The 21,326-nt window shown below is 37.3% G+C and overlaps 3 protein-coding genes across 7 annotated transcripts in view; 2 read left to right on the top strand and 1 right to left on the bottom strand.

The window, feature by feature from the left end:
• Positions 1 to 25: 25 nt before the first annotated feature.
• On the top strand, positions 26 to 2,577 carry LOC131532427 (protein FAM13A-like). The gene is made up of 8 exons (XM_058764075.1): positions 26 to 388; positions 707 to 824; positions 908 to 1,114; positions 1,220 to 1,397; positions 1,622 to 1,748; positions 1,947 to 2,005; positions 2,140 to 2,226; positions 2,443 to 2,577. The coding sequence occupies exons 1-8, from the start codon at positions 353 to 355 to the stop codon at positions 2,453 to 2,455; spliced, it is 825 nt and encodes a 274-aa protein (XP_058620058.1). The 5' UTR covers positions 26 to 352; the 3' UTR covers positions 2,456 to 2,577.
• Positions 2,578 to 4,107: 1,530 nt separating this feature from the next.
• Positions 4,108 to 12,205, top strand: LOC131532428 (chemokine-like protein TAFA-4). Of its 3 annotated transcripts, none has more exons than XM_058764076.1 (6): positions 4,108 to 4,202; positions 5,277 to 5,392; positions 5,631 to 5,787; positions 6,330 to 6,485; positions 10,616 to 10,740; positions 10,978 to 12,205. In XM_058764076.1, exons 3-6 carry the CDS (start codon positions 5,643 to 5,645, stop codon positions 10,987 to 10,989), a joined length of 438 nt encoding a protein of 145 aa, XP_058620059.1. In that variant the 5' UTR covers positions 4,108 to 4,202; positions 5,277 to 5,392; positions 5,631 to 5,642; the 3' UTR covers positions 10,990 to 12,205. The 3 variants fall into 3 exon arrangements, with proteins under 3 accessions (XP_058620059.1, XP_058620060.1, XP_058620061.1); XM_058764077.1 differs by having other exon boundaries at positions 5,617 to 5,787; XM_058764078.1 differs by lacking the exon at positions 4,108 to 4,202 and having other exon boundaries at positions 4,689 to 5,392.
• A 5,498-nt stretch (positions 12,206 to 17,703) lies between these two features.
• tafa1a (TAFA chemokine like family member 1a) overlaps positions 17,704 to 21,326 on the bottom strand; it is a 49,598-nt gene continuing 45,975 nt past the window's right edge. For 2 of the 3 annotated variants that reach the window (XM_058763856.1, XM_058763858.1), the window contains exons 4-5: positions 19,700 to 19,824; positions 17,704 to 18,604 (exon numbers count right to left, since the gene is read on the bottom strand). In XM_058763856.1, coding sequence (XP_058619839.1) covers positions 18,575 to 18,604; positions 19,700 to 19,824 — 155 coding nt within the window. In that variant the 3' untranslated portion in view covers positions 17,704 to 18,574. Of the gene's footprint in view, positions 18,605 to 18,854; positions 18,928 to 19,699; positions 19,825 to 21,326 lie in introns of all 3 variants that reach the window. The other variant, XM_058763857.1, reaches the window with a different exon arrangement.

Below are 21,326 nucleotides of genomic sequence, written 5' to 3'. Positions count from 1 at the left end.
TAATGTAATCAAACACAGCTGGACTATATTAAGAATATTCTACATCAGTAGAGCGCAATTATGACGCGAGGAGTGCAGCAGGTATATGAACGTTCTTTTCTAGAATTCTCTGTTGGGAGTTTTGGCGATTTGTGCGGTTGGTGTTTTTGTGCGTTTGGCGAGTTTTTACAGTTTATTTTTCGGTTTTTGACTTGTTTTCGGACTTTGACTATCGGCTTTGGATTCGCTTCGTATTTTGACAATCGGTTTTTGACGGCCTTCTGTTTTTGACGCTCGATTTTGACTCTGGACTCCCGGTTTCGACCCTTTTCTGTTTTTGACCCACGGCTTCGGACTCTCCTCGGATTGGTTGATGGAAATGGCAGCGATTGGTGTTTTATCAGTGTGTGTAAGTATGCGATATGCACACAGCAGATTACTAAAAATGTCCACTAAAGAGCTTCATAAAGTTTCAGAACATTTCAAAATATATTAGCATATTTACTTTAATTTTCAAATAGAGAACTGTAAATTTGTATCAGTGTACATGTAGGAACACTATAATAAATGTTTCCAGGCTATGAACTCTTAGATATTAAAATGTACACCTGTTCCTGTTAGAAATAAAAACCATTCTCATGCATGGTATGCTGTGCAGTACAATTCTAAGCAAGTTAAGATTCCTGTATTTTTATTTTTTTCTCTACTGCTCCTCCGGCTTGTGCAGGTGGAATCACCAAGAGCCGTGTTCGGTGTGCCCCTCATCAGCCTGAGGAAGAGAGGACAGATGAGGCAGGGTCTTCCTCTGGTGCTCACACACATAGTGGAGTTTGTGGACAAGCACGGTGAGTGTTTGACAGTGTTTCTCAGTGTTTGTCACTTCCATGTAGAGGTTGTGTGTATTTGTAAAATGTGTGTTTGTGTTTAGGTCTCAGTGAGACTGGCCTGTTCAGAGTTGGAGGGTCAGTGAAACGCTGCAAGGAACTGAGAAAAAGTTTTGATGAAGGAGGCTTTCCAGAGTTTGACAGTAGGGATGTTCTTACTTCGGCCTCCTTATTGAAAGTTTTCATCAGGGAATTGCCTGGTGGACTTATTCCAGAGCCACACAGGACACAACTGCTGAAGGTGTTCAGGGGTAAGTGAAGTTGATGGTGATGAGTGAACATTTTAAGTACTTGCTGCTCAACAAAACAGATTTATAAGATACGACTCAATCTTACTGAATTTTTGTATCTTTCAGATTCAAAAAAGGAAGAACTGAATCAGGCTGTGAGGACTGTGCTGAACAGTCTTCCAGAGGAACATTTTAATGTCCTCTGCTACCTAATGTTCTTCCTGTCCCGTGTTGCTGCTGAGAGTCATCTGAATCTTATGACATCTGAGAACTTGTCAATAGTTTTTGGACCCAACATCTTTCAGTAAGTGTTTGTATGTGTGTATTCAGCTGATATAGTCTGGTCATCAGAACGCATTACAAAATAACAAAGGACTGAGGTGTCTAGAATTAAATGCACAAGTTATCAGGATATTATAAGACACAGAGACCTGTCTGATGGAGCTGTCAGTCATAAAATGGAGATGTGGGTGTGTGGTGTATTTAGTAAGGTGACATGTATTTGTTATTTGTTATTTGCATGTGCAGCGTTCCTTTCAGCCCCACCATGGTTGAGGAACAGGGGCAGTGTAACACTTTGATTGAGCACCTGCTGGACAACCTGATCCACCTGCTGCCAAACATGTACCCTCATGCATCCAACAGCAACACAGCAGTGAGCTTATACTGCATTATACATTTGTTTCAAATGATGGTTGCATCTTTGTGTGTTTGGGTTGATGAATTAAATCAGGATGTTGTTAACTATTAGTCATTGCTAGTGTGTAAGAGTGAAAATAATAACAGAAAAGTCTTTAGTTTTGTATATACCTGAGAGATTGAAAATGTTTAGAAATGTGTTTGTGTGTTTGAGGAGGAAAGGGACTGGACTAATGAAGAGTGTGTCCAACAACTGCCACTCAAAGAAATAAGGTATATATGCTGAAAACACACACACACACGTGCAGACACTCAGGATGGTGGTCATTATTGGTTTATTATAATTAATTAATTGTAGCGTGCTTGTCAGTCAACATTCATGCTTGTTCTGTGTATGTATGTTCCAGATTAAAGGTTCCCAAAATTGGACGACTTGGGCGATTGAGAAAACGATTAGGATGTTTTTGGAGAAAGTTGTGCTCATGCACTTACAGGTACACAGTAGGATCACAGTAGACAACATTTTTATGTTCGATGATGAAAAAGAGAGAGAAAGAGACTGGTTGTCCTGTGCATGTGTTTATAGAAAGTTAAGAAATTACTATAAATAAGACTAGATGAGAATAAGTTAGCATTAAAATTATATGGGTCATGAATGTTAAGTGAACATACTGTTTTTTTTCTTTCTTTTTCATTCCTTCACTACATAGCAGTGACATATAGAGTGGAGAAGCCTCTGGAGACCCAGATATAGGAGAGTAAAAGACACTGGCTTATGAGGGTCACCACAAAACACTGGACCCAGTAAGGTTCACTGCTAGATAGTGGGGCCGGTGAGGACCACCAGAAGATACTGGGGTCGGTGAGGGTCACTGGAAGACTGTGGGGCCGGTGAGGGCCACCAGAAGATACTGGGGTCAGTGAGGGTCACCGGAAGACAGTGGGGTCAGTGAGGGTCACCGGAAGACAGTGGGGCCAGTGAGGGCCACCAGAAGATACTGGGGTCGGTGAGGGTCACTGCAAGATAATGACGTTGGTGAGGGTCACTGGAAGACACTGGGGTTGATGAGGGTCACCCGGAAGGCACTGGGGCTGATGAGGGTCACCCGGAAGGCACTGGGGCTGATGAGGGTCACCTGGAAGGCAATGTTGGCAGTGAGGGTCACCACAAGACAATAGGGTTGGTGAAGTTCATCGCAAAACCCTGGGGTCGGTGAGGGTCACCGCAAGACACTGGGACTGGTGAGGGTCACCACAAGACATTGGGGGCAAATAAAAGTTACTGTAAAACGATGGGGCCGGCAAGGGTCACAGCAGAATACAGGGTTTGGTAAGGGTCAATGCAAGAAATTAGGGCCAATTAAGGATCACTGCAAAACAGTAGGACAGGTAAGGGTTAAAGCAAAACACTGGGGCTGGTGAGGGTCACCACAAAACATTGGAGCCAAGAAAGGATCACTGCAAAACAGTGGGGCCAGCGAGGGCCACTGCAAAACACTGGAGACACTGAGGCAGGTAAAGGTCACCTGGAAGACACTGGGTTTGGTGAGGATTACCACAAGGTAATGGGGCCAAGTTAGGGGCACTGCAAGACATTGGTGCTGGTGAGGGTCACAGCAAGTCAGTGGGGTTAGTGAGGGTCACCTGTAAGACACTGGGTAGGGTGAGGGTCATGGCGAGACACTGGGGCAGGGTGAGGGTCACCACAAAGGCACTGGGAGGGTCACAGCAGGACACTGGGGCACCTGAGGGTCACTTCAAAGACACTGGGGCCGGTGAGGATCATCACAGAACACAGCACTGGTGCTAGTGAGGGTCACCACTCACCACAAAGACATCGAGTCCGGTGAGGGTCACTGAAAGACAATGGGGCATGAGAAGGGCACTGGAGATGGTGAGAGAAGATGGCAAGTTTGATTATGAAGACACAGACGTGACACATGCTGATGTTGCTGACACAAATAAAGCTTCAATCACTTAGCAACTCTCTTTTCTTTCTTGATTAAGTCTGAACACAGTCTTTAGTTTTTGGTTGTCCAGACAAGTTGCATTATAAAATGTTAAATTTAGCAGAAGCCAAAATTCTGCACTTCAAAGTTAAGCTATTTGCAAATGTATTTACACCAAAATAAACAGTTTTTAAAAAAAATATAATTACAAAACACGCATATTAGAGATTTTGAATATCTAAAATGTCCCTTAATTTGGTGTTCTACTATATGGATGGCGGTATAGAATAAACATAATTGTTTCTTCCTGTCATGAGCTCGTGCTATTAAATATCCCTATCTACCGCGTAACTAACACAAGTAATCGCCTTTAGAGTAGTAATAGAGAAGATCTGAATGAACAGATGGTCTCTTGATTAAGTTTGACACTGACGCATGCAGGAAGCGTCTTCCAGTCAACCAGTGCTGAAGTAGTAGCCTACATGAAGAGGAGGGACACATGTTTTCCTGAGGAAATACAGGTAAGGCAACTTTAAATTTTTCATATTGAAAAGGAGCAGGTTGAATCCTTTGTATTTTCTATTCGTTTGCAAAATTATGCTCAAACACTATGTGTGCATGAAAATAAATTATGAATAACGTAAACGCGGCGTGCGCATTACGTCCGCAATAACTTGCAAAGATCAAAAGTTATCTAACAAATGAAAACTGCGGGCATGTATCGCATTAGCCAGAGCATGTTTCATCTATTGCATTTTTCTTTCGCCATATACAAATCAGTGAAGAGAAATAGTCCTCGAAAACAGCACACTCTTTGACACGAATCAGCTAATATTGTCGCAATTTATGACAATTTTAATTATTTTATGAGTCGGGAAGTGTCTGTAAATTAGTATACCAGTAATTTGAGTAGCAGATTTTATACTGAAAACAACGTATAAAATCTGCTACTCAAATTACTGGTATACTAATTTACAGACATTTGTTTGTATTCGTTTATAATAGCGTTTCTCCCTTAACCTCAGAAATGTTTTTTACTTTAATTTTGCAATAGGCTGGCTCATCAACAAATAAATCGTAAGCTTATTACTTTTGGGGGAATTTAAAACTGAATTAAAACAAAACCTGATTAGTTTATCCTTGAATCTCGGCTTTCTAATATCATATTTTGGTCTATGTATATGTTTTGTATGTTTGTTTTTGTTATATTGATTTACATCCTGTCAGTTGTATGATGAGTTGACAAGCAAGTGGATCTAGACAGGCTTCACAGATTATTGAGAAGTTGAAAAATGTGTGAATATCCTGAACATTAAAAATGTTATCCTGACAACATTTTTGTTATTATCTTTCCTGGGCGAGATGGAACAGCATAGGGATGAGTTTTCCATAGTCAGGTCAGGTACTATATAAAAGCTTGTGTTTAAAGACACTGTCAATAATAGTCAGATGAGAGCAGTCACCTCTGAGCTCACTTGTCATGGCAGGGTTGCGGATCAGATGAAAGATCAGATTAACCCTGGGGACTTGACAGTAATACTGACACTAATCGCTAACAGTATTTTATTTCCATCACAATTTTTGTTTCTTTCTAGGCCTTGCATATGATAAAGATGATAACAAGGATGATGCAACTGAACCTCAGACACTATTTTGAATTTGATGGCTCGCAGATGACAGAACATTAAGTGAAGTGTCATACTAAATTCAGGTATCCTCTTAAGATCTGCCAGTTTGAGGCAGAGCAATTACTATGATTAATAAGATGTATTGAATGTATGTGTCAAAATATTAATATCCCTTGCTATTTTAGCCGTAAGCTTTGGTCATATTCTGTTATTTTTAAATATGCTACAGAAATAGGCTTTTGTAATTACACATGATGCATGCATTATTAAAAATGTATTAAAATAATGATCAAGACAAAATACACAGCTTTTTTCTTACAGGAAAATGCAAGCATGTCTTGCAAAAGAGAAATCCGTGTGGAGTTTATCTACAGGAATAAAGTAAAGCGGAATCCAGGGGCTCTTCTGCTTGTGTGTGTGTGGCTCCTGTGCTCACAGACAGTGTCCAGCAGCAACCAAAGCTCCCGAGGCCAAACCGGTGAGCTAAGCTACTGCAACATCTCTCTCTCTCCCCCTTTTGTCTTTCCCCTCAGGTCTAATTAAACACACTGGACACACAGTAATATGGCTCCTCTGGGAGCACAGTCAGACCACTGCTAATAACAGCTAAAGAACCATTTGCCACCCATTATAACTCATTCAGTCATTTGGCCATGAGGTGTTTGGTAGATTGAAAGTGTTTATTTGCATACTTAAAAAGTCAAATAATATATATATTTATTATATTCCATCACTCTGTGTCAAATTAACCAAAGTTTAGAAACTGTACTAGCTAAAAGTTTTTAATTTTGTTAATTTAAACAAAAATTTCCTCTGCTTTTTGTGAAGTCCACTGGATTAGAGCTCAGCGTAGGTTAATTGTAGTGTTGTGTATGTCCATGTGAGGGCGTCAGAGTACTAGAAATAATGTTGCCTGTGCCTCTGTTTTCACAATTTTATATTTCAAGATGTGTGAGCACACAATATGACAAATATCCTGCATGAAATGTCTCTAACTGTCTTTCTAACTGTCAATCTAAGTTCGGTCTGAAGTTAAGCCGGGAACCTGTGAAGTGGTTGCAGCTCATCGTTGCTGTAATAAGAATAAAATAGAGGAGATATCTCAGACGGTCAAGTGCTCATGTCTCCCCGGACAGGTTGCTGGGACCACCCATGCCCAACCTTCATGTGTAGACGGTATGTCCACTGTCCACGGTCACAGCTTTTTATATTAATTCTCGTGATGCCGCTTCTACCCCAATTGGTATCAATACAGCACATAACTGTCATATTGGTCAAAACAAACAAATAAATTCTTGCATGACAGCATAAGCTGCCGTCAGTGGTTTTTTAGTATCATTGACATTGTTATAGTTTTTGTTAATATTTTCAATTATAATTTTAGAGTTTTCTTTATGTATTTTTTATTTTATTACAATTTTTGGTAACAATTTTTTTTTTATTCTTTTTTTTTTTAAATTTAAATATGTCTTTACCATTTTTATTACATTTTAAAAAAAAATTTAATTTCAAGTAATGGAATGGAATTTTTTATGCATTTAGTTTCAGGTTCAGCTTTAGTTAATATTAATAACCCTGGCTGCGTTTGATGGTTTGCAAAGTCCTGTTGGCTCTATTTTAGTTTCAGAAACAGGTTGGACTTCAGGGCTCCATTTGATTTAAAACTCCAGCAATACAAAACAGTGGCTTTCTCAACCTGTCACTCTACTTAAATTTAGCCCAGGCTTCGAGGTGTGAATCTAATCCTGCTCTGCCAGTTTGCTGACTTTTCAATCAACAGATATTTTGGGGGATTTACTGCCACAGACAGTATCTTACTTTCTTGCTGGAGGTATCTATATTCTGGCTGATACAATAAACTAATAATTAATTAACCAATAAATGGTCAATATTAAAATTCAATTGTATTTTGTCTAAATAAATTACAAATTAAAATTAAACTCAATCATTTTAAATGTCACAAATAAATTTAGGCATCACAACATTATAATGTAAAGTCTGAAAAATGGATATTTGAGTTTTGCTAAAGATTATTTTTAACAATGTTGTTAAATTATTACTTTTTTAAAGATTAACTTTAAGTAGCTATTAGATGATGAGCTTTTACAACTTAATATCAGTATATCTGTAAATGACCAAATTGGCAGACGACTTATTATGGTATTGTTTATTAATAAAATTCATTCATATAAATAATATTCCTCATTAATATACCCTAAATATACCATAATGCCTTTTTTTTTTTTTTGCACACAGGCAACTTGAGCTTACATTCACTTGTGCTATCAGTGACGATTCTCTAGTACTTGGATTTAGATCGGGAAAATGATGATTCAGAATCATGCAGAATTTGATTCAAAATCTTTATAATTCATTCTTAGATAAAATGTCAAGAAAAAAGTTTTGAAAGAAAAATCCAGATGTAATACCACATTCACTTTCATACATTTTCTCATATCTTCAATAGCATTACTATATTCTGGTGCCTGGGGTGCACGTGTATTGTGTTAAGCAGGATATTACCATTTTACAAAAGAAGCTGCTGACTGTATATGGATCAGTCTCTGAATATCCTGCAAAAAAGACTAGCATGATTTTTCTGACCAGCACCATCTTTATAATGAAGCTGAATGATCAGCACAAGTCTTGAAGGTTAAGGGACCCATGCTGTGACTGTGTCCAAAACCCAACATATGCTGTTCTGTCATGCGGTTTTGTCAGCATGGAGCATTAATCAGCCATAGCTCGTGTGTTTTTGTGTAATTTAGCATGCACATTCTTCTTTCTGTGTGGGCTTGAGTGTGGGTTTATGTGCATCCAAGAGGTGGGCAGTGAGTTTATGTGGGTGTGATGATATGGTCATTTTTTTGTATGCCTCTGAGCAGGTGAAAACTTGAGAAAATTTAACAGAACTCAATATTTCACAATGTGTTTTCAGTCCAATTTAGTTATTCGTGATTTTATACATTCTTCGTAAACTGATCTCTGGAATACTGAATTTCTGATTGTTTTTTTGTGGAAAACATATGTAAAACATTGTTTTATATATTGACTGCTAAACTCTAGACTGTTGTCTCTGGCAAACAGCATGCTAGTTTTATGTCTCTTGTATCACCCTGCTTTCTCTTTCTTTTCACATAAGTAAATAATTTGAACTAAATGAGTATTTTATATCATTGTTGTATTTATTCATTTTGTAATTTGCAATATATTAAGCAGAATGATAGGGCCAGTCATTGTTGCTGTTACTTATTTTAATTTAATGCATCTTTGCTGAATAAAATAATTTTTTTAAAGTACTTTAAAAATTGTACTTTCAAAAGTTTATATTTTTTAAAAGAAAATAGGTTTATTCAGCAAGGAAGCATTAAATTGATCAAAAGTGACAGTTATAAAAACACTTATAATGTTACAAAAGAGTTCCATTTCAAATAAATGTTGTTCTTTTGAACTTTATGAAAGTATCCTAAAAAATGTATAATGCCCCCCCCCCCCCCATATTAAGCAACACAAGAGTTTTCAGCATTGATAATAATATAAAATGTTGCTTGAGAACCAAATCAATGTATTAAAATGATTTCTGAAGGATCATGTGACACTGAAGACTGGAGTAATGATGCTTACAATTCAGCTTTGCATCACATGAATAAATGACATTTTAAAATTTATTCAAATTGAAAACAGTTTTATTTGACTATGTTACTGTATATATTATTCATATTCATATTCATTTTGTGTGTATGCCTTTGGTTATATATATATATGTTTGTTTTTTTTACAATGGAAAGAACCAAAGGCATACACACAAAATATATATGAATATGAATATTATATACACACACACACACACACACACACACACACAGTGGGGAAAATAATTATTTGATCCCCTGCTGATTTTGTAAGTTTGCCCACTTAAAAAACAAATAAGGGTTTATCATTTTAACGATAGGTTTAATTTTACTAATAGAGACAGAATATCCATTCCAACCTCTCCACTACCATGGGCAAGACCAAAGAGCTGTCAAAGGACATCAAGGACAAGATTTTAGACCTGCACAAGGCTGGAGTGGGCTAAAAGACCATCAGCAAGAAGCTTGGTGAAAAGGAGACAACTGTTGGTGCGATTTATTCGGAAAAGGAAGAAATACAAAATAACCATCAATCACCCTCGGTCTGGAGCTCCGTGTAAGATCTGGCCTCATGGGGTAAGGATGATCATGAGAAAAGTGAGGGATCAGCCCAGAACTACACGGAAGGAGCTTGCTAATGATCTCAAGGCAGTTGGGACCATAGTGACCAAGCAGACCATTGGTAACACACTACGCTGTGAAGGACTGAAATCCTGCAGCGCCCGCATGGTCCCCCCGCTCAAGAAAGCACACATATAGGCCTGTCTGAAGTTTGCCAATGAACATCTAAATGATTCAGAGAAGGCTTGGGAGAATGTGTTGTGGTCAGATGAGACCAAAATTGAGCTCTTTGGCATCAACTCAACTCCGTGTTTGGAGGAAGGGAAATGCTGACTATGACCCCAAGATCACCATCCCTACAGTCAAGCACAGAGGTGGAAACATTATGCTTTGGGGCTGTTTCTCTGCTAAGGGTACAGGACGGCTTCACCGCATTGAGGGACCAATGGACGGGGCCATGTACTGTAAAACCTTGGATGAGAACCTCAGCCAGAACACTGAAAATAGGTCGTGGATGGGTCCTCCAGCTTGACAATGACCCAAAACATACTGCCAAGGCAACAAAGGAGTGGCTCAAGAAGAAGCACATTAAGGTCCTGGAGTGTCCTAGCAAGTCTCCAGATCTTAATCCTATAGAAAATCTGTGGAGGGAGCTGAAACTTCGAGTTTCCAAGAGACAGCCAAGAAACCTTAATGATTTAGAGAGGATCTGTAGAAGAGTGAACCAAAATCCCTCCTGAGATGTGTGCAAACCTGGTGACCAACTACAAGAAATGTCTTACATCTGTGCTTGCCAACAAGGTTTCTGCACCAAGTACTAAGTCATGTTTTGCGAAGGGGTCAAATACTTATTTGACTTACTAAAATGTAAATCTTTTTTTAAAATTTGTATGCTGCTTTTTTCTGGATTTTTCTCTATCAGTTAAATAAACCTACCATACAAATGATAAACCCTTCTCTTTTTTTTAAGTGCCAAAATCAGCAGGGGATCAAGTAATTACTTTCCCCACTGTATACACATACACGTGTATGTATGTATATAAGTAATGAAGAATTTTTTGACGGTACTATGTTGTTCGTCTTTAACTTAGTTTTCTTTTCATTCCCTTTCAGCGTCTATCGTGCGGATGAAGTGGTGGTGTCAAATGGAGCCATGCTTAAATGGTGAAGAGTGTAAAGTGTTGCCTGACCTCACTGGCTGGTCCTGCAGCTCTGGGAACAAAATCAAAACTACCAAGGTGAGTTGTAAGGCCTGGTCTATGGAGACAGTCCACTCTTAGAAATATAGTTAGCGGTCTGACAGAGACCACATGCTGGTCAAAGCTTCATTGCCAGATGTTTTGGGCTGAATGTCCCAGCAGTGATGCTTGTTTGGACTGTAAATGCATCAGTTTTCATCTATTTATTCATTGCTAACTCTACCTGTCATATGGAATATCATCTAAAGTGCATCTCGGCTCTTCTTCCCCGCTTAGGTCACACGGTAAAGCAACACTTCTGTGGACATGTGATGACAACTCGTAATTTCACACTAGCATATTTTAAAATCAGACCTGCAAATGTCAACAAAAATGTGCGCGCGAGCAGAAACATGCAAACTGTGAACTAAGACTGTGAAAAGAGTTTGTGAAAAGGCTTCGCAAAATATTTCAAGTTCAAATAAATGCTGTTTTTCTGAAAAAATTCTGAATTCTGAAAAAGTATCACAGTTTCCACAAAAATATTAAGCAGCAACTGTTTTTAACATTGAAAATAATAAGAAATGTTTCTTGAGCAGCAAGTCAGCATATTAGAATGATTTCTGAAGGATCATGTGACACAAGTCTGGAAATTTAGCTTTGCATCACAGGAATAAATTACACTTTAATATATATCCAGATAGAAAACAGTTAAATTGTATAAATTGTAATAATATTTCACAATAATACTGTTTTTACAGTTGTATTTTTAGGTGAGCATAAGACTTTTTTCAAAAACAATGCTACTTACCCCAAACATTTGAACAGTAATATAGTATATTTTCCAAAATATCATCTTTTGTGCTTCACAGAAGAAGAAAAAAAAAAGTCATACAGGTGTTGAAGGACACAAGAGTGAGAAATTGTTGATTTTTGAGAGAACTTTGCCTTTTTAAATATCTTTGGAAATCACAGGTATGTTTTGTTTGTATTGATTAAACCATGTTGCATCATAATTTGAAAATCTGTTGTTCTCCAAATTGTAACCAAGTTAACTCTGATGTTGTTTTTGCACAGCAAAACTTCTTCTAGGCTTCTGATTTAGACAAATATTAAGATAAAGCTCCTACCAACACGCACACACAAACACACTGCCTGTCTCTTCATTTTCATCTGACTGACTCGACACACCACCTGCAAGTGGAGGCAAGTAAACATGGAAGTTTGGAGCAAAACAAGCCCTGTTTGATATGGAAATAGAACAGAGGAGTGTGAGAGTGTGTGTGTTTATCTGGATGTGTGAGAAAGACAGATGGAGAACCAGACTATGCTGGAGCCCATGTGCTCCTGAGTTGTAGGTCATTATCATATTAGAGTTTATTCAAATTTTGATTCCTTTTTTTCCAGGTTTGGGGAAGTAGGGGGCTCAGCTTCAAATTATGACTGTAAAAACAGTGAAATTATGTATTAGTTTGCTTACACACACACACACGTTGGGGATCACGGCAGGTTCCAGTCTGTTATTAATTCACACCAGGGTCACCGCTGACTGTTTTGAATGATTTATCATGAGGCTCATTAAGACGCATGACAATTTGCGGAATTAATTTAGTGGCTCCAAATGTAAAACTCTGAGATTTTTTCAAGTGTTAATGAATAAACATTCATTATTGAGGTGCCTCTCTGTATTGTTATTTAACCATGAGGAATGTGGGTGATTTTTCACCTTTTTTGCGCTGCAGTGCCCATAAAATTATACCTGACAGTTTAAGTGGCAAGAGGGAAGATGAATTTGAATGTATTTCAAAATAAACACATTTCAATTTTAATGACACAGACTCTCCTGGAGAGAGTAATTGTTCTGTGTGGAGATTCAGAAAACAGGGTATTACTTATGCATGCAGTGCCTGGCATCAGTCCCCTAGGGAGGGCCAGCTTCCTCCTGTAGTGTTGTAGAAGAACCGAGGACAGTGGATGTAAGTATACCTGCTTGAATTTAAACGATGTTGACGTCCATAATGAACTTAATGGTGGGGTGCTTGAGTTTTACATTCACTCTCTTGTTTGCATGGCATTGTTAATAATAAGAGTGCAGCTGAATAACTCGATGTGCCATTGTTCGCATACTTTAAAATAAGGAAATGAGGAGCTCATGCCAACACGCCATGCCAGCATCTTATTACATCCAGCAGTGAGCGGAGGAAGACAGAGAAAATTGTTTGGCTCTGTGGGAAATAAAAAATTCAAATTATGAACTATTTTAGACCAGCAATCTACCATTACCAGGCTCAGGTGGATCCGTCTTTTTGGAGGAGAAAATTAGAGTGGATGTGGGGGCAAAACATATCCAAAATGTGTGTTCATTGGTCAGATAATAACCAAAAATCCTTACTTGCATCATACTCACAGTGGGACAGAGGAAAGGAGGGAAAGGAACACATCTTGTCATGTCACATCTGTGTGCTATTTTAAAGAGATAGTTCACCTATAAATCAAGATTATGTCACTGTTTATTCATCCTCATTCCCAACATGTGTGACTTACTTTCTACCATCAAACAACAAAAGGAGATCCAAGCTGCTCTTTTCCATACAATCAAAGTGCACTGACTTTCGCTGAATGGCAAAGAGTTGGTTAGAATGAACAAATGATGACAGAATTTTCATTTTTGGGTGAATTTCAGACAATTGCATGTTATTTACAATTAAATGAAATTAGATTACAGTATTGATTTAGAGAATTTGGCGAAAGTTGAGAATGCAGTCAGTGGAAATGAGTTAACTGTACAGGTGCTTGGCATAAGGAATTGAGTAATGATGTGCTCCATCTGTTTTGGGATTTGTCTTTGTGCGTGATTTAGAAAAATGTATCTGAGTTTCCATACAGGGATTGAATCAAAGTCCAGAAATGCATTCTATTTTGTATGTTTTTACATGCACATTAATCATAAAACTCAGTCTTATTGATGTGTAGAGCAACACAGACAAAACTGATTGGTGGATCATTTTTTATTAAACTCTTGTTTTGGTTTACATCTGCTGGGATGTTCTTGTTGTGAAGGAATGTGCTTTTGCATGTGACTTTGAATAGGCTTGGGAAATTCTTATTATTTTAACATGGTACATTTTTTTTTACAGCCCTATAGATATTTTCATTTGTGATTAATTTTTATTGACTAAAAATGTTTACAACTGCACAGTTGGTTACTTGTCCCAATAATTACAACACTAAACTGAGTCCCATGCCATGCTCAAGAAATGATAAATAAAAAATAAAAAAATTTATTGAAAAAGGCTTGGGGTGTTCTAACCTCATTAAACATATTTGTTTATTTATTTAATTCACTATTACCTTAAAATTGTGGACGCTAACTAGTTTTGTGTTTCATAAAGAACTCTATAATGAGCTGTCTAGGATGCTTTTGGGTGATTTCCTTTTTTATCTGCCCCTTCTGATCAAGTGTTTTGGTGTGTGTTTGCAGTTGAGAGATACCTGTCTTGTTTGTGTAACTGGGTGTGAGAGGAGGCTGTGAATTAAGTGACGCGAGAAGGTGAAAATGAAAGGTGAAAGCGAATCTTGGGTTCGCATAGTCTATCACCACAGCCTGTGCTGTTCTGATCTTCAGATACCACGATTAAAAAAGAATAATGATGGCTGGCATTTTAAAAACCAACTCAGACAACTGAGATTTGAACAGGTTGGTTGGTTTAGCATTATTCAGTGTTACCCATTACTCGATTTGGAAAGTCTCAGAGGTAGTGATTCTGGGGAAATTTTAATGCTGTATTGCATGCACATTTCCAAACAGCACACACGTTGACAGCTCCTGACTCTCTGCTGGTCATTAATAATTGTGATTGAGAGCAGGGTTGTGTAAGAAGCTCCTGATGTCAGGTTAAATTAGAGTCAAAAAGAGGGGCTTTACCAACAAAAACAAGGGAGCTCACGTTGTGATCAGCACTAATGCTGCAGTTAAACACAACAAGAAAGCAGACATTGTTACATTGATGACCCTGTTAAATAAAAAAAGAAAAAAGAATAGTTCACACAAAAATGAAAATGTGAAAATTTACTCACCCTCAGGCCATCCAAGATGATGAGTTTGTTTCTTAATCTGAACAGATTTGGAGAAATTTAGCATTACATCACCAATGTATCCTCTGCAGTGAATGGGTGCCGTCAGAACAAGAGCTGATAAAAACATCACAATAATCCACAAATAATCCATACGACTCCAGTCCATCAATTAACATCTTGTGAAGTGAAAATACACATTTCTAATAAACAAATTTATCATTAGGATGTTTTTAACTTCAAACCATTGTTTCTGGCAAACTATTCATAATATTGTTTTCTCTACTGGCAAACTATCCTTTCTTAGATCAATTATTTAATTTCATACATGAGAATTTCGGTTAGTGTTTTCTGTATTTCTTTTGAATCTTTCAGAGAAAAAATACCAGCTAGTTATTTTCAAAAGGATCCAATTTGCAATCTCATTTGCCGTCCTTTTAAAGTGTTATATAAATGACTTTTTGTAATGACATTGAGACTTGCAGAGCAGACAGAGAGCCTCACAGGAGCGTTTCAGACTTTCCAGACCTAGAATTGTCTCTCTGAGCAAATATCAGTGCAGTTAACTCTGTGGCAGTGAGGAGGACATCGCTGCTTTTATCCTTCAAAGCTCCAGCGGTTTCATTGTATCAGAAACTGCTTTGAATTCTTAATAGCCTCATTTGCTGGACCTCAAAGAGCTCAACAAGCAACCATCAGCATGTGTGATATGTTTTTTTCCACTCACAGTGCATATGAATACCTTTGCCTTTCCAAAAAAAAAAAAAAAAAAGAAAACACTGGAGGTTGGAAGTGGTAAAAGGACATGGTAGAAATCCTGGGAAATATGTGTATGGTTGACATGAAACACTACAGGAAAGTCAATGGCCTGTGGTGTGACATGCTACACTTTCCCACTGTTTAACTGCTTTTTTCTGTTGTAATTATTTTTTTCTTTTCTGTTATAATTATTATGCATGCTGTTTTTGTGAGCTCATATTACTGACAGACTGTTTCAACTGTATTTAACATGCACTAATAGAGGCAAAAATGCGATTAAAACTAAAAAAAAATATTTATTTATTTATTTATTTATTTATTGTGACCCAGATATACGCTTCCTCATAAAATTATGACACTGATTCAAAAGATCCATGGGCATGTTGTTAACTACCCATATACATGTGCTTAAATTACAGAAGGAATTGCTTGTTTGAGAGTTTTGATGATTTTAATGACTAACTTATGTGGCAAAATGTCCAGTTTCAGTAGATAGAAATCTGAAAAATTGGTAGATGTTTTATAGTAAAGCAATATCACACAGGCAGAAGGGCTGTGATTCATCCATATGCACGAGGCTGCAATGGGAGATATTGCTTTTATACAGTTCAGTAAACAAGAAATATTAGACACAGTATTGTCAGTTACTTGCGAACTACGAAAATCAATCAAAGCAGAATCATTTCCTAGCAATGGTGAGTGCTTTTGAATGAATCAGTTGAGTAAACGATACAGTGACCCACTCATTAAATCAGGCACTTGTTTAGCTCCTAAATGAATCATTGTTTTTAAACAAATTGGTTAAAATAATGGTTAAATGATTCACAAATAAAGACAGTGGCTATATATAAATATACATACATCCCTACAATATAGTAGGCAAAAAAAAAAAAAACCTCACTATTGCTAATAAATTTCTGAAGTTTGCATCTGGTGAACGCTTTACTATCCCATGAGGCCATGGGAGAGGAGTTGTGAATGGCAGTAATGCAATGCAAACTATGCTAGTAGGTCTCATGGCAATGAGAGAACTTATTCTAAAGAAGCAGCTGCTCACTAGGGTATGCAAATTCAGACACAACCATTTCCTGAATGAATCAGTTCTTTTGATCAAACTTGTTGAATAAAATGATTTAATGAGTCACTTGTTTTTAATGAGTCAGTTGAAATAATGACTTAGTGATTGACTTATAAAGTCACTTGTTACGTCTCTGAATGAATCCATTTTTAACAAATTGGTTGAATGAATCATTCAGTGACCTGCCCTCTCTCGCAATGATGCAAACTGTGGAAAGTAACACTATTAATGCACAGACAGTTTTGAACATGCAAACACAGACAAGTGGAGCGATACAAACAGTGAAAAGTCCCAGTGCTGCTGGACTGTATCAGCACTCTTGGAACACTGCTCAGCCAATCAGATCTGAGGACTGAAACTATTGTATAACGATGATGTTGAAGACTTCCATTTATGTTCTTAAAAATAATAGCCTACTGTGATTCCTCCTCATCTTTTCAAAAACACAAAATAACTTTTTCAATTTAGCAAAAACCATACTAGCAAAAGCTCAGCCGGCCAGAGATAATGCTGATATTTGCTTAAGATTTCCTTGTATTCATTTTCCACTCTGATATTCTGCAGTCAACTGTTTGAAATTCCACTAAAGCTCCGCTGAAGGTGAGGGCTAAAGTTCATCCTCTGCTGTCCCATGCGGAGGACTGTAAATGTAGTGATCTGTATTCACTCAGCCTGTAGTTAGAACCTTCTTTCTGCATGCCGACAGCAACACGGAGGCTCTTATGTTCACGACTCCCTGCTTAAGATGCTGGAGCTACATATTCAGAGTGAGTGCGTGCTCTGGCCCTCAGCTGCTTCGAGCGGAGAGGACTATTTCTGAATGTAAACGACAGGTAAATGTCCCAGCGGGTGTCAGAATTTCCACAGTGTCCTTAAGCGTGGACTGCCTGCCTACACATTCAAAGACCCTCCACCTGCTTTCCTGGGGTCCATTCAAACGACCAGATCCCCCAATATTGTACCAGGCGTATGAAGGCATATTTGAACAACGGAAAATGCATTTGATTCAGAATATTTAAATGTCACGGTATTTTATATGTGCATGCACCAGCATATTTCAATCAGGCTTCATTAACTTCAGTAATAAATCCACAACTTTTATATATTGCCGCAGCCAAAGTGACGGTCTATTAGTTTTTCATTAAACATGTAAATTCTCAGAACACTTCAGTTAAGCCTTGATGACTCAATTTGTCAAAATATTACAGAAGCCCAAAAATAAAAATAAAAACAGCATCTTTAACCAATCAACAGAACAGCGGACAAGAATATGTAAACAAGACTGTTCCTTTGCACTTTCCCACCCATTACGTTCACATTAAATTATTGTTTATTTTAAGTCAAATACATTTTTAACATCATTCTCACCTGTTTTGAATTCATTTTATTTATGTAAAACATTTCCTTCACTTATTTTTACAGATTTACAGAAATCATGCTGAAGACTTATCACCACCAGAATTAATTCTGAATCTGATATAACGTTCCAGGAAACGGAGAAACATTTCCGGACTGGATCGGTCATTCCATGTACATGTGCTCCTCAGCATTTTACTCACAGTCGAAGCACAAAGTGTCTTAATTAAACTTGCTTGATGAGGATCAATCCCCTTCTGAAAATCCACATGAACAGGAAGCCAGTTTCACTACATACAGTAGGAGAATTAATATGTTCTTCCGGAGACATAGGAACATCCAAGAATATTACAGTTGAAGATTATTTCAGGCAAGGTATAGCTGGTTTGAGTGCACTCCACACAAACGGATACAAGTTTAATTATCCAGGACTCATCGAGAGGAAACAAATATTTGACAAATGTCAAACAAAAACAAAACAACGAAAGAACCAGCAGTGTTCAACGGCCACAAAGATTTTCTTAGAAAGTCTGGTGTCCGTGTTAGTCAGAGACAGATGGATTTATGAGCAGAAGACTCCATTTCAAGTCATTAAACACATGTCTGTTGGTTTAGAGTTGAGAAAACTTAATTCAGCTTGTCGTCTTGGATGTTTCCCTGAAAAAGTACAGTAAATAAAAGCTGGATGAGTAATACGAAAACAATCTGAGAATGAATTTATGTTTGAATAATTTGCAGCAACATATCAAACAGGCTAACTAAATGTGATTGGAATTATCAGAATTTATTATGAGTTCACAAATGGACCATATGCCTTTGAAATCCATAATTTGTCTGTTTTCTATCAGTCATTTTATGCCTTGACTGAATCACAATTGTGACAGAAAGAAGGAATAATATCAAAAACCTTTGTAAAGTTCCTCCGTTACGAGCTTGCAGTAACATTACATCTGCTACAAGGATGTGTAAGGGTGGGTATTCTGTAAAAAAAAAAAAAAAAAAGAAAATAAAGGAAAAAAAAGAATGTAAGAAAAAAATTCACATCTACTTTTATAGAAATGACCTTATTGGTTACCTGAAGAAACACTCTGATAGGCTACTTTTATTTAAAACAGTTATTTGAGTGTCATTTTCTGCTTGAGGGAAGTTACATGACCGAATCGCTGCTATTTTAATAAATATTGGATTTCTAGCGAGATCCAGCAGTGTGGAGCTCTTCTATGTTTATAATACTTTCAGCATCCAACACACCTGCCTGCAGCCATTCAGGTGTAGGAGGGTTGTTTATTTATTGTTCTGTATTCTGTTTTTTATTAATAAAAAAAAAGAAAAAAAAAAATGGATGGGACACACACACACGTTCGTTTTTGTGAAAAGTGGGGACATCCCATAGACGTAATGATTTTTATACTGTACAAACTGTATGTGCTATTGCCCTACACCAACCCTACACCTAAACCTACCCCTTACAGGAAGCTGTGCTGTTTCAGATTTTCAATACACTCCATTCTTTGTGATTTATAAGCGTTTTGAAAAGTGGGGACATGGGGTAATATCCTGAAAAGTCACCTTCTCCTTGTAATACCTGTCATACCCTTGTCATTATACAAATCTATGTCCTGATTTGTCACAAAAACGCGCGCACACACACACACACACATTAACATCATGCAATCACACGCTGCACCACCAAGAGTCTTGTATTGTTAAATAGCTAAAATAAAACATGCTTTTGGCTGCTCTAAATCTCACCCTGGTGGTTTTGATTTTGTTTCCGGAGTAGCACATCCAGCCGGAGTTATCTGGTAGAGTCTTGCATTCCTCTCCCTCCAGACACGGCTCCATCTCACACCACCACTTCCCAATCACTATGGAGGCTGTGAGCAGATCACAATTGGGTTAGACTCTCACTGGCATCTGACTTAAAACAGATTAATGTTCCATTCTCCATGATCGACTGCTCCTTGACCATCTGACATATAATATTTATATGTCAGAGGATGCTTCATTAACTGACTGCATTACTCCAAGTGTTTTAGGATAGATTATTATGCATATATACGATTCAATTCAAACGTTATCTAAATGATCTATCTAAATTTAATTCAATGTCATTTTTAAATAAAATTTGTGTCATAACTTTCTTCTGTGGAACATGAAAGAAGACACTTTGACAAATGTTTGGTTTTGTCTATACAGTATAAGTCAATGGTGAGTAGATTTATTGAATGAACACATTAAAGCATATACAAAGCACACATTATTACATATAACATGTAACAATGATATTTGTCATGTGTATTTATTGTAATATGTGCTTTGTCAGAGTAGGATGGCTTTTTCTAGCAGGGTCTGGTTCCTCTCAAGGAAGCTTTTCGCTTAACATTATATGGATTTTTGTTCTTGCCACAGTCGCCTTTGGCTTTTTCAATGGGGCTTTAAGGTACAATTTTCTATAAAGCTACTTTGAAACAGTATGTTGTGAAACACGCTATACAAATAAAATTGACTTGAATCTAATGTGCTTGAATAGCCTCAGTGGATGTCTGCGGTCAGTAGGAGCACAGCCATTTCACAGAGTGGCACTTTATGAAATGTATTATTCTGAAATGAAATCTCATGCCGATTCAGTCACTTAAATCACTTCACCTTGCAGTCTTAGGAAATCTTATGAAGAATTACATGGTATATATTATATATATATATATATATATATATATATATATATATATATATATATAAAATGAAGGTCAATTTACTGCCATTACAATGGAAAGTTTTACATCAGTTCAGTTGCTTGAAACAGAAGCATCCTTGTAAAACTATCACTTTTCCCACTTGGTGAAATTTATGATCATTACCAGATGGAGAAAGCATAGAGACCATTAAGGAAGCAGGTGCTCAGGGGTTTGAGAACATCTTATCTTTGCATCAGAATGAATATGTTAGAATATGATACAATAATGCATCTCGGTAATGCTATCTAACATCGCACACCCAACGTTTAAGGAGAGAGTGTTACATGAAAATATAATATAATGCACTTTTATGTTATTAATATTCTGACAAGTACATGACAAGTTTGTCACTACTCCTTGTCCGTGATAATGGGTGAACTTAAGTCACATACATTAATATTGTAAAACCCAAAAGCACTCAACCAGTAGTTGTCTCTTTGCAAACAGGACATTAAAATTAGATTTGCCTGTGCTTAACACTTTCTCCATGGATATTTTTAAAGGATGAACAAATGTTCATGCTTTATAGACTTTGCACGCATTAGGCGAACCTAACACTGTTCTTCCCGTTTTTGCCAGTTTTGCCAGCATGGCCAAGGACACAGAGCAATAAAAAAATCCATGGAAAACATAACCTCAGG

The sequence above is a fragment of the Onychostoma macrolepis genome, chromosome 23, assembly GCF_012432095.1.
Source record: "Onychostoma macrolepis isolate SWU-2019 chromosome 23, ASM1243209v1, whole genome shotgun sequence".
Classification (NCBI taxonomy): domain Eukaryota; kingdom Metazoa; phylum Chordata; class Actinopteri; order Cypriniformes; family Cyprinidae; genus Onychostoma; species Onychostoma macrolepis.
This window is presented reverse-complemented; position numbering and strand designations above follow the sequence as displayed.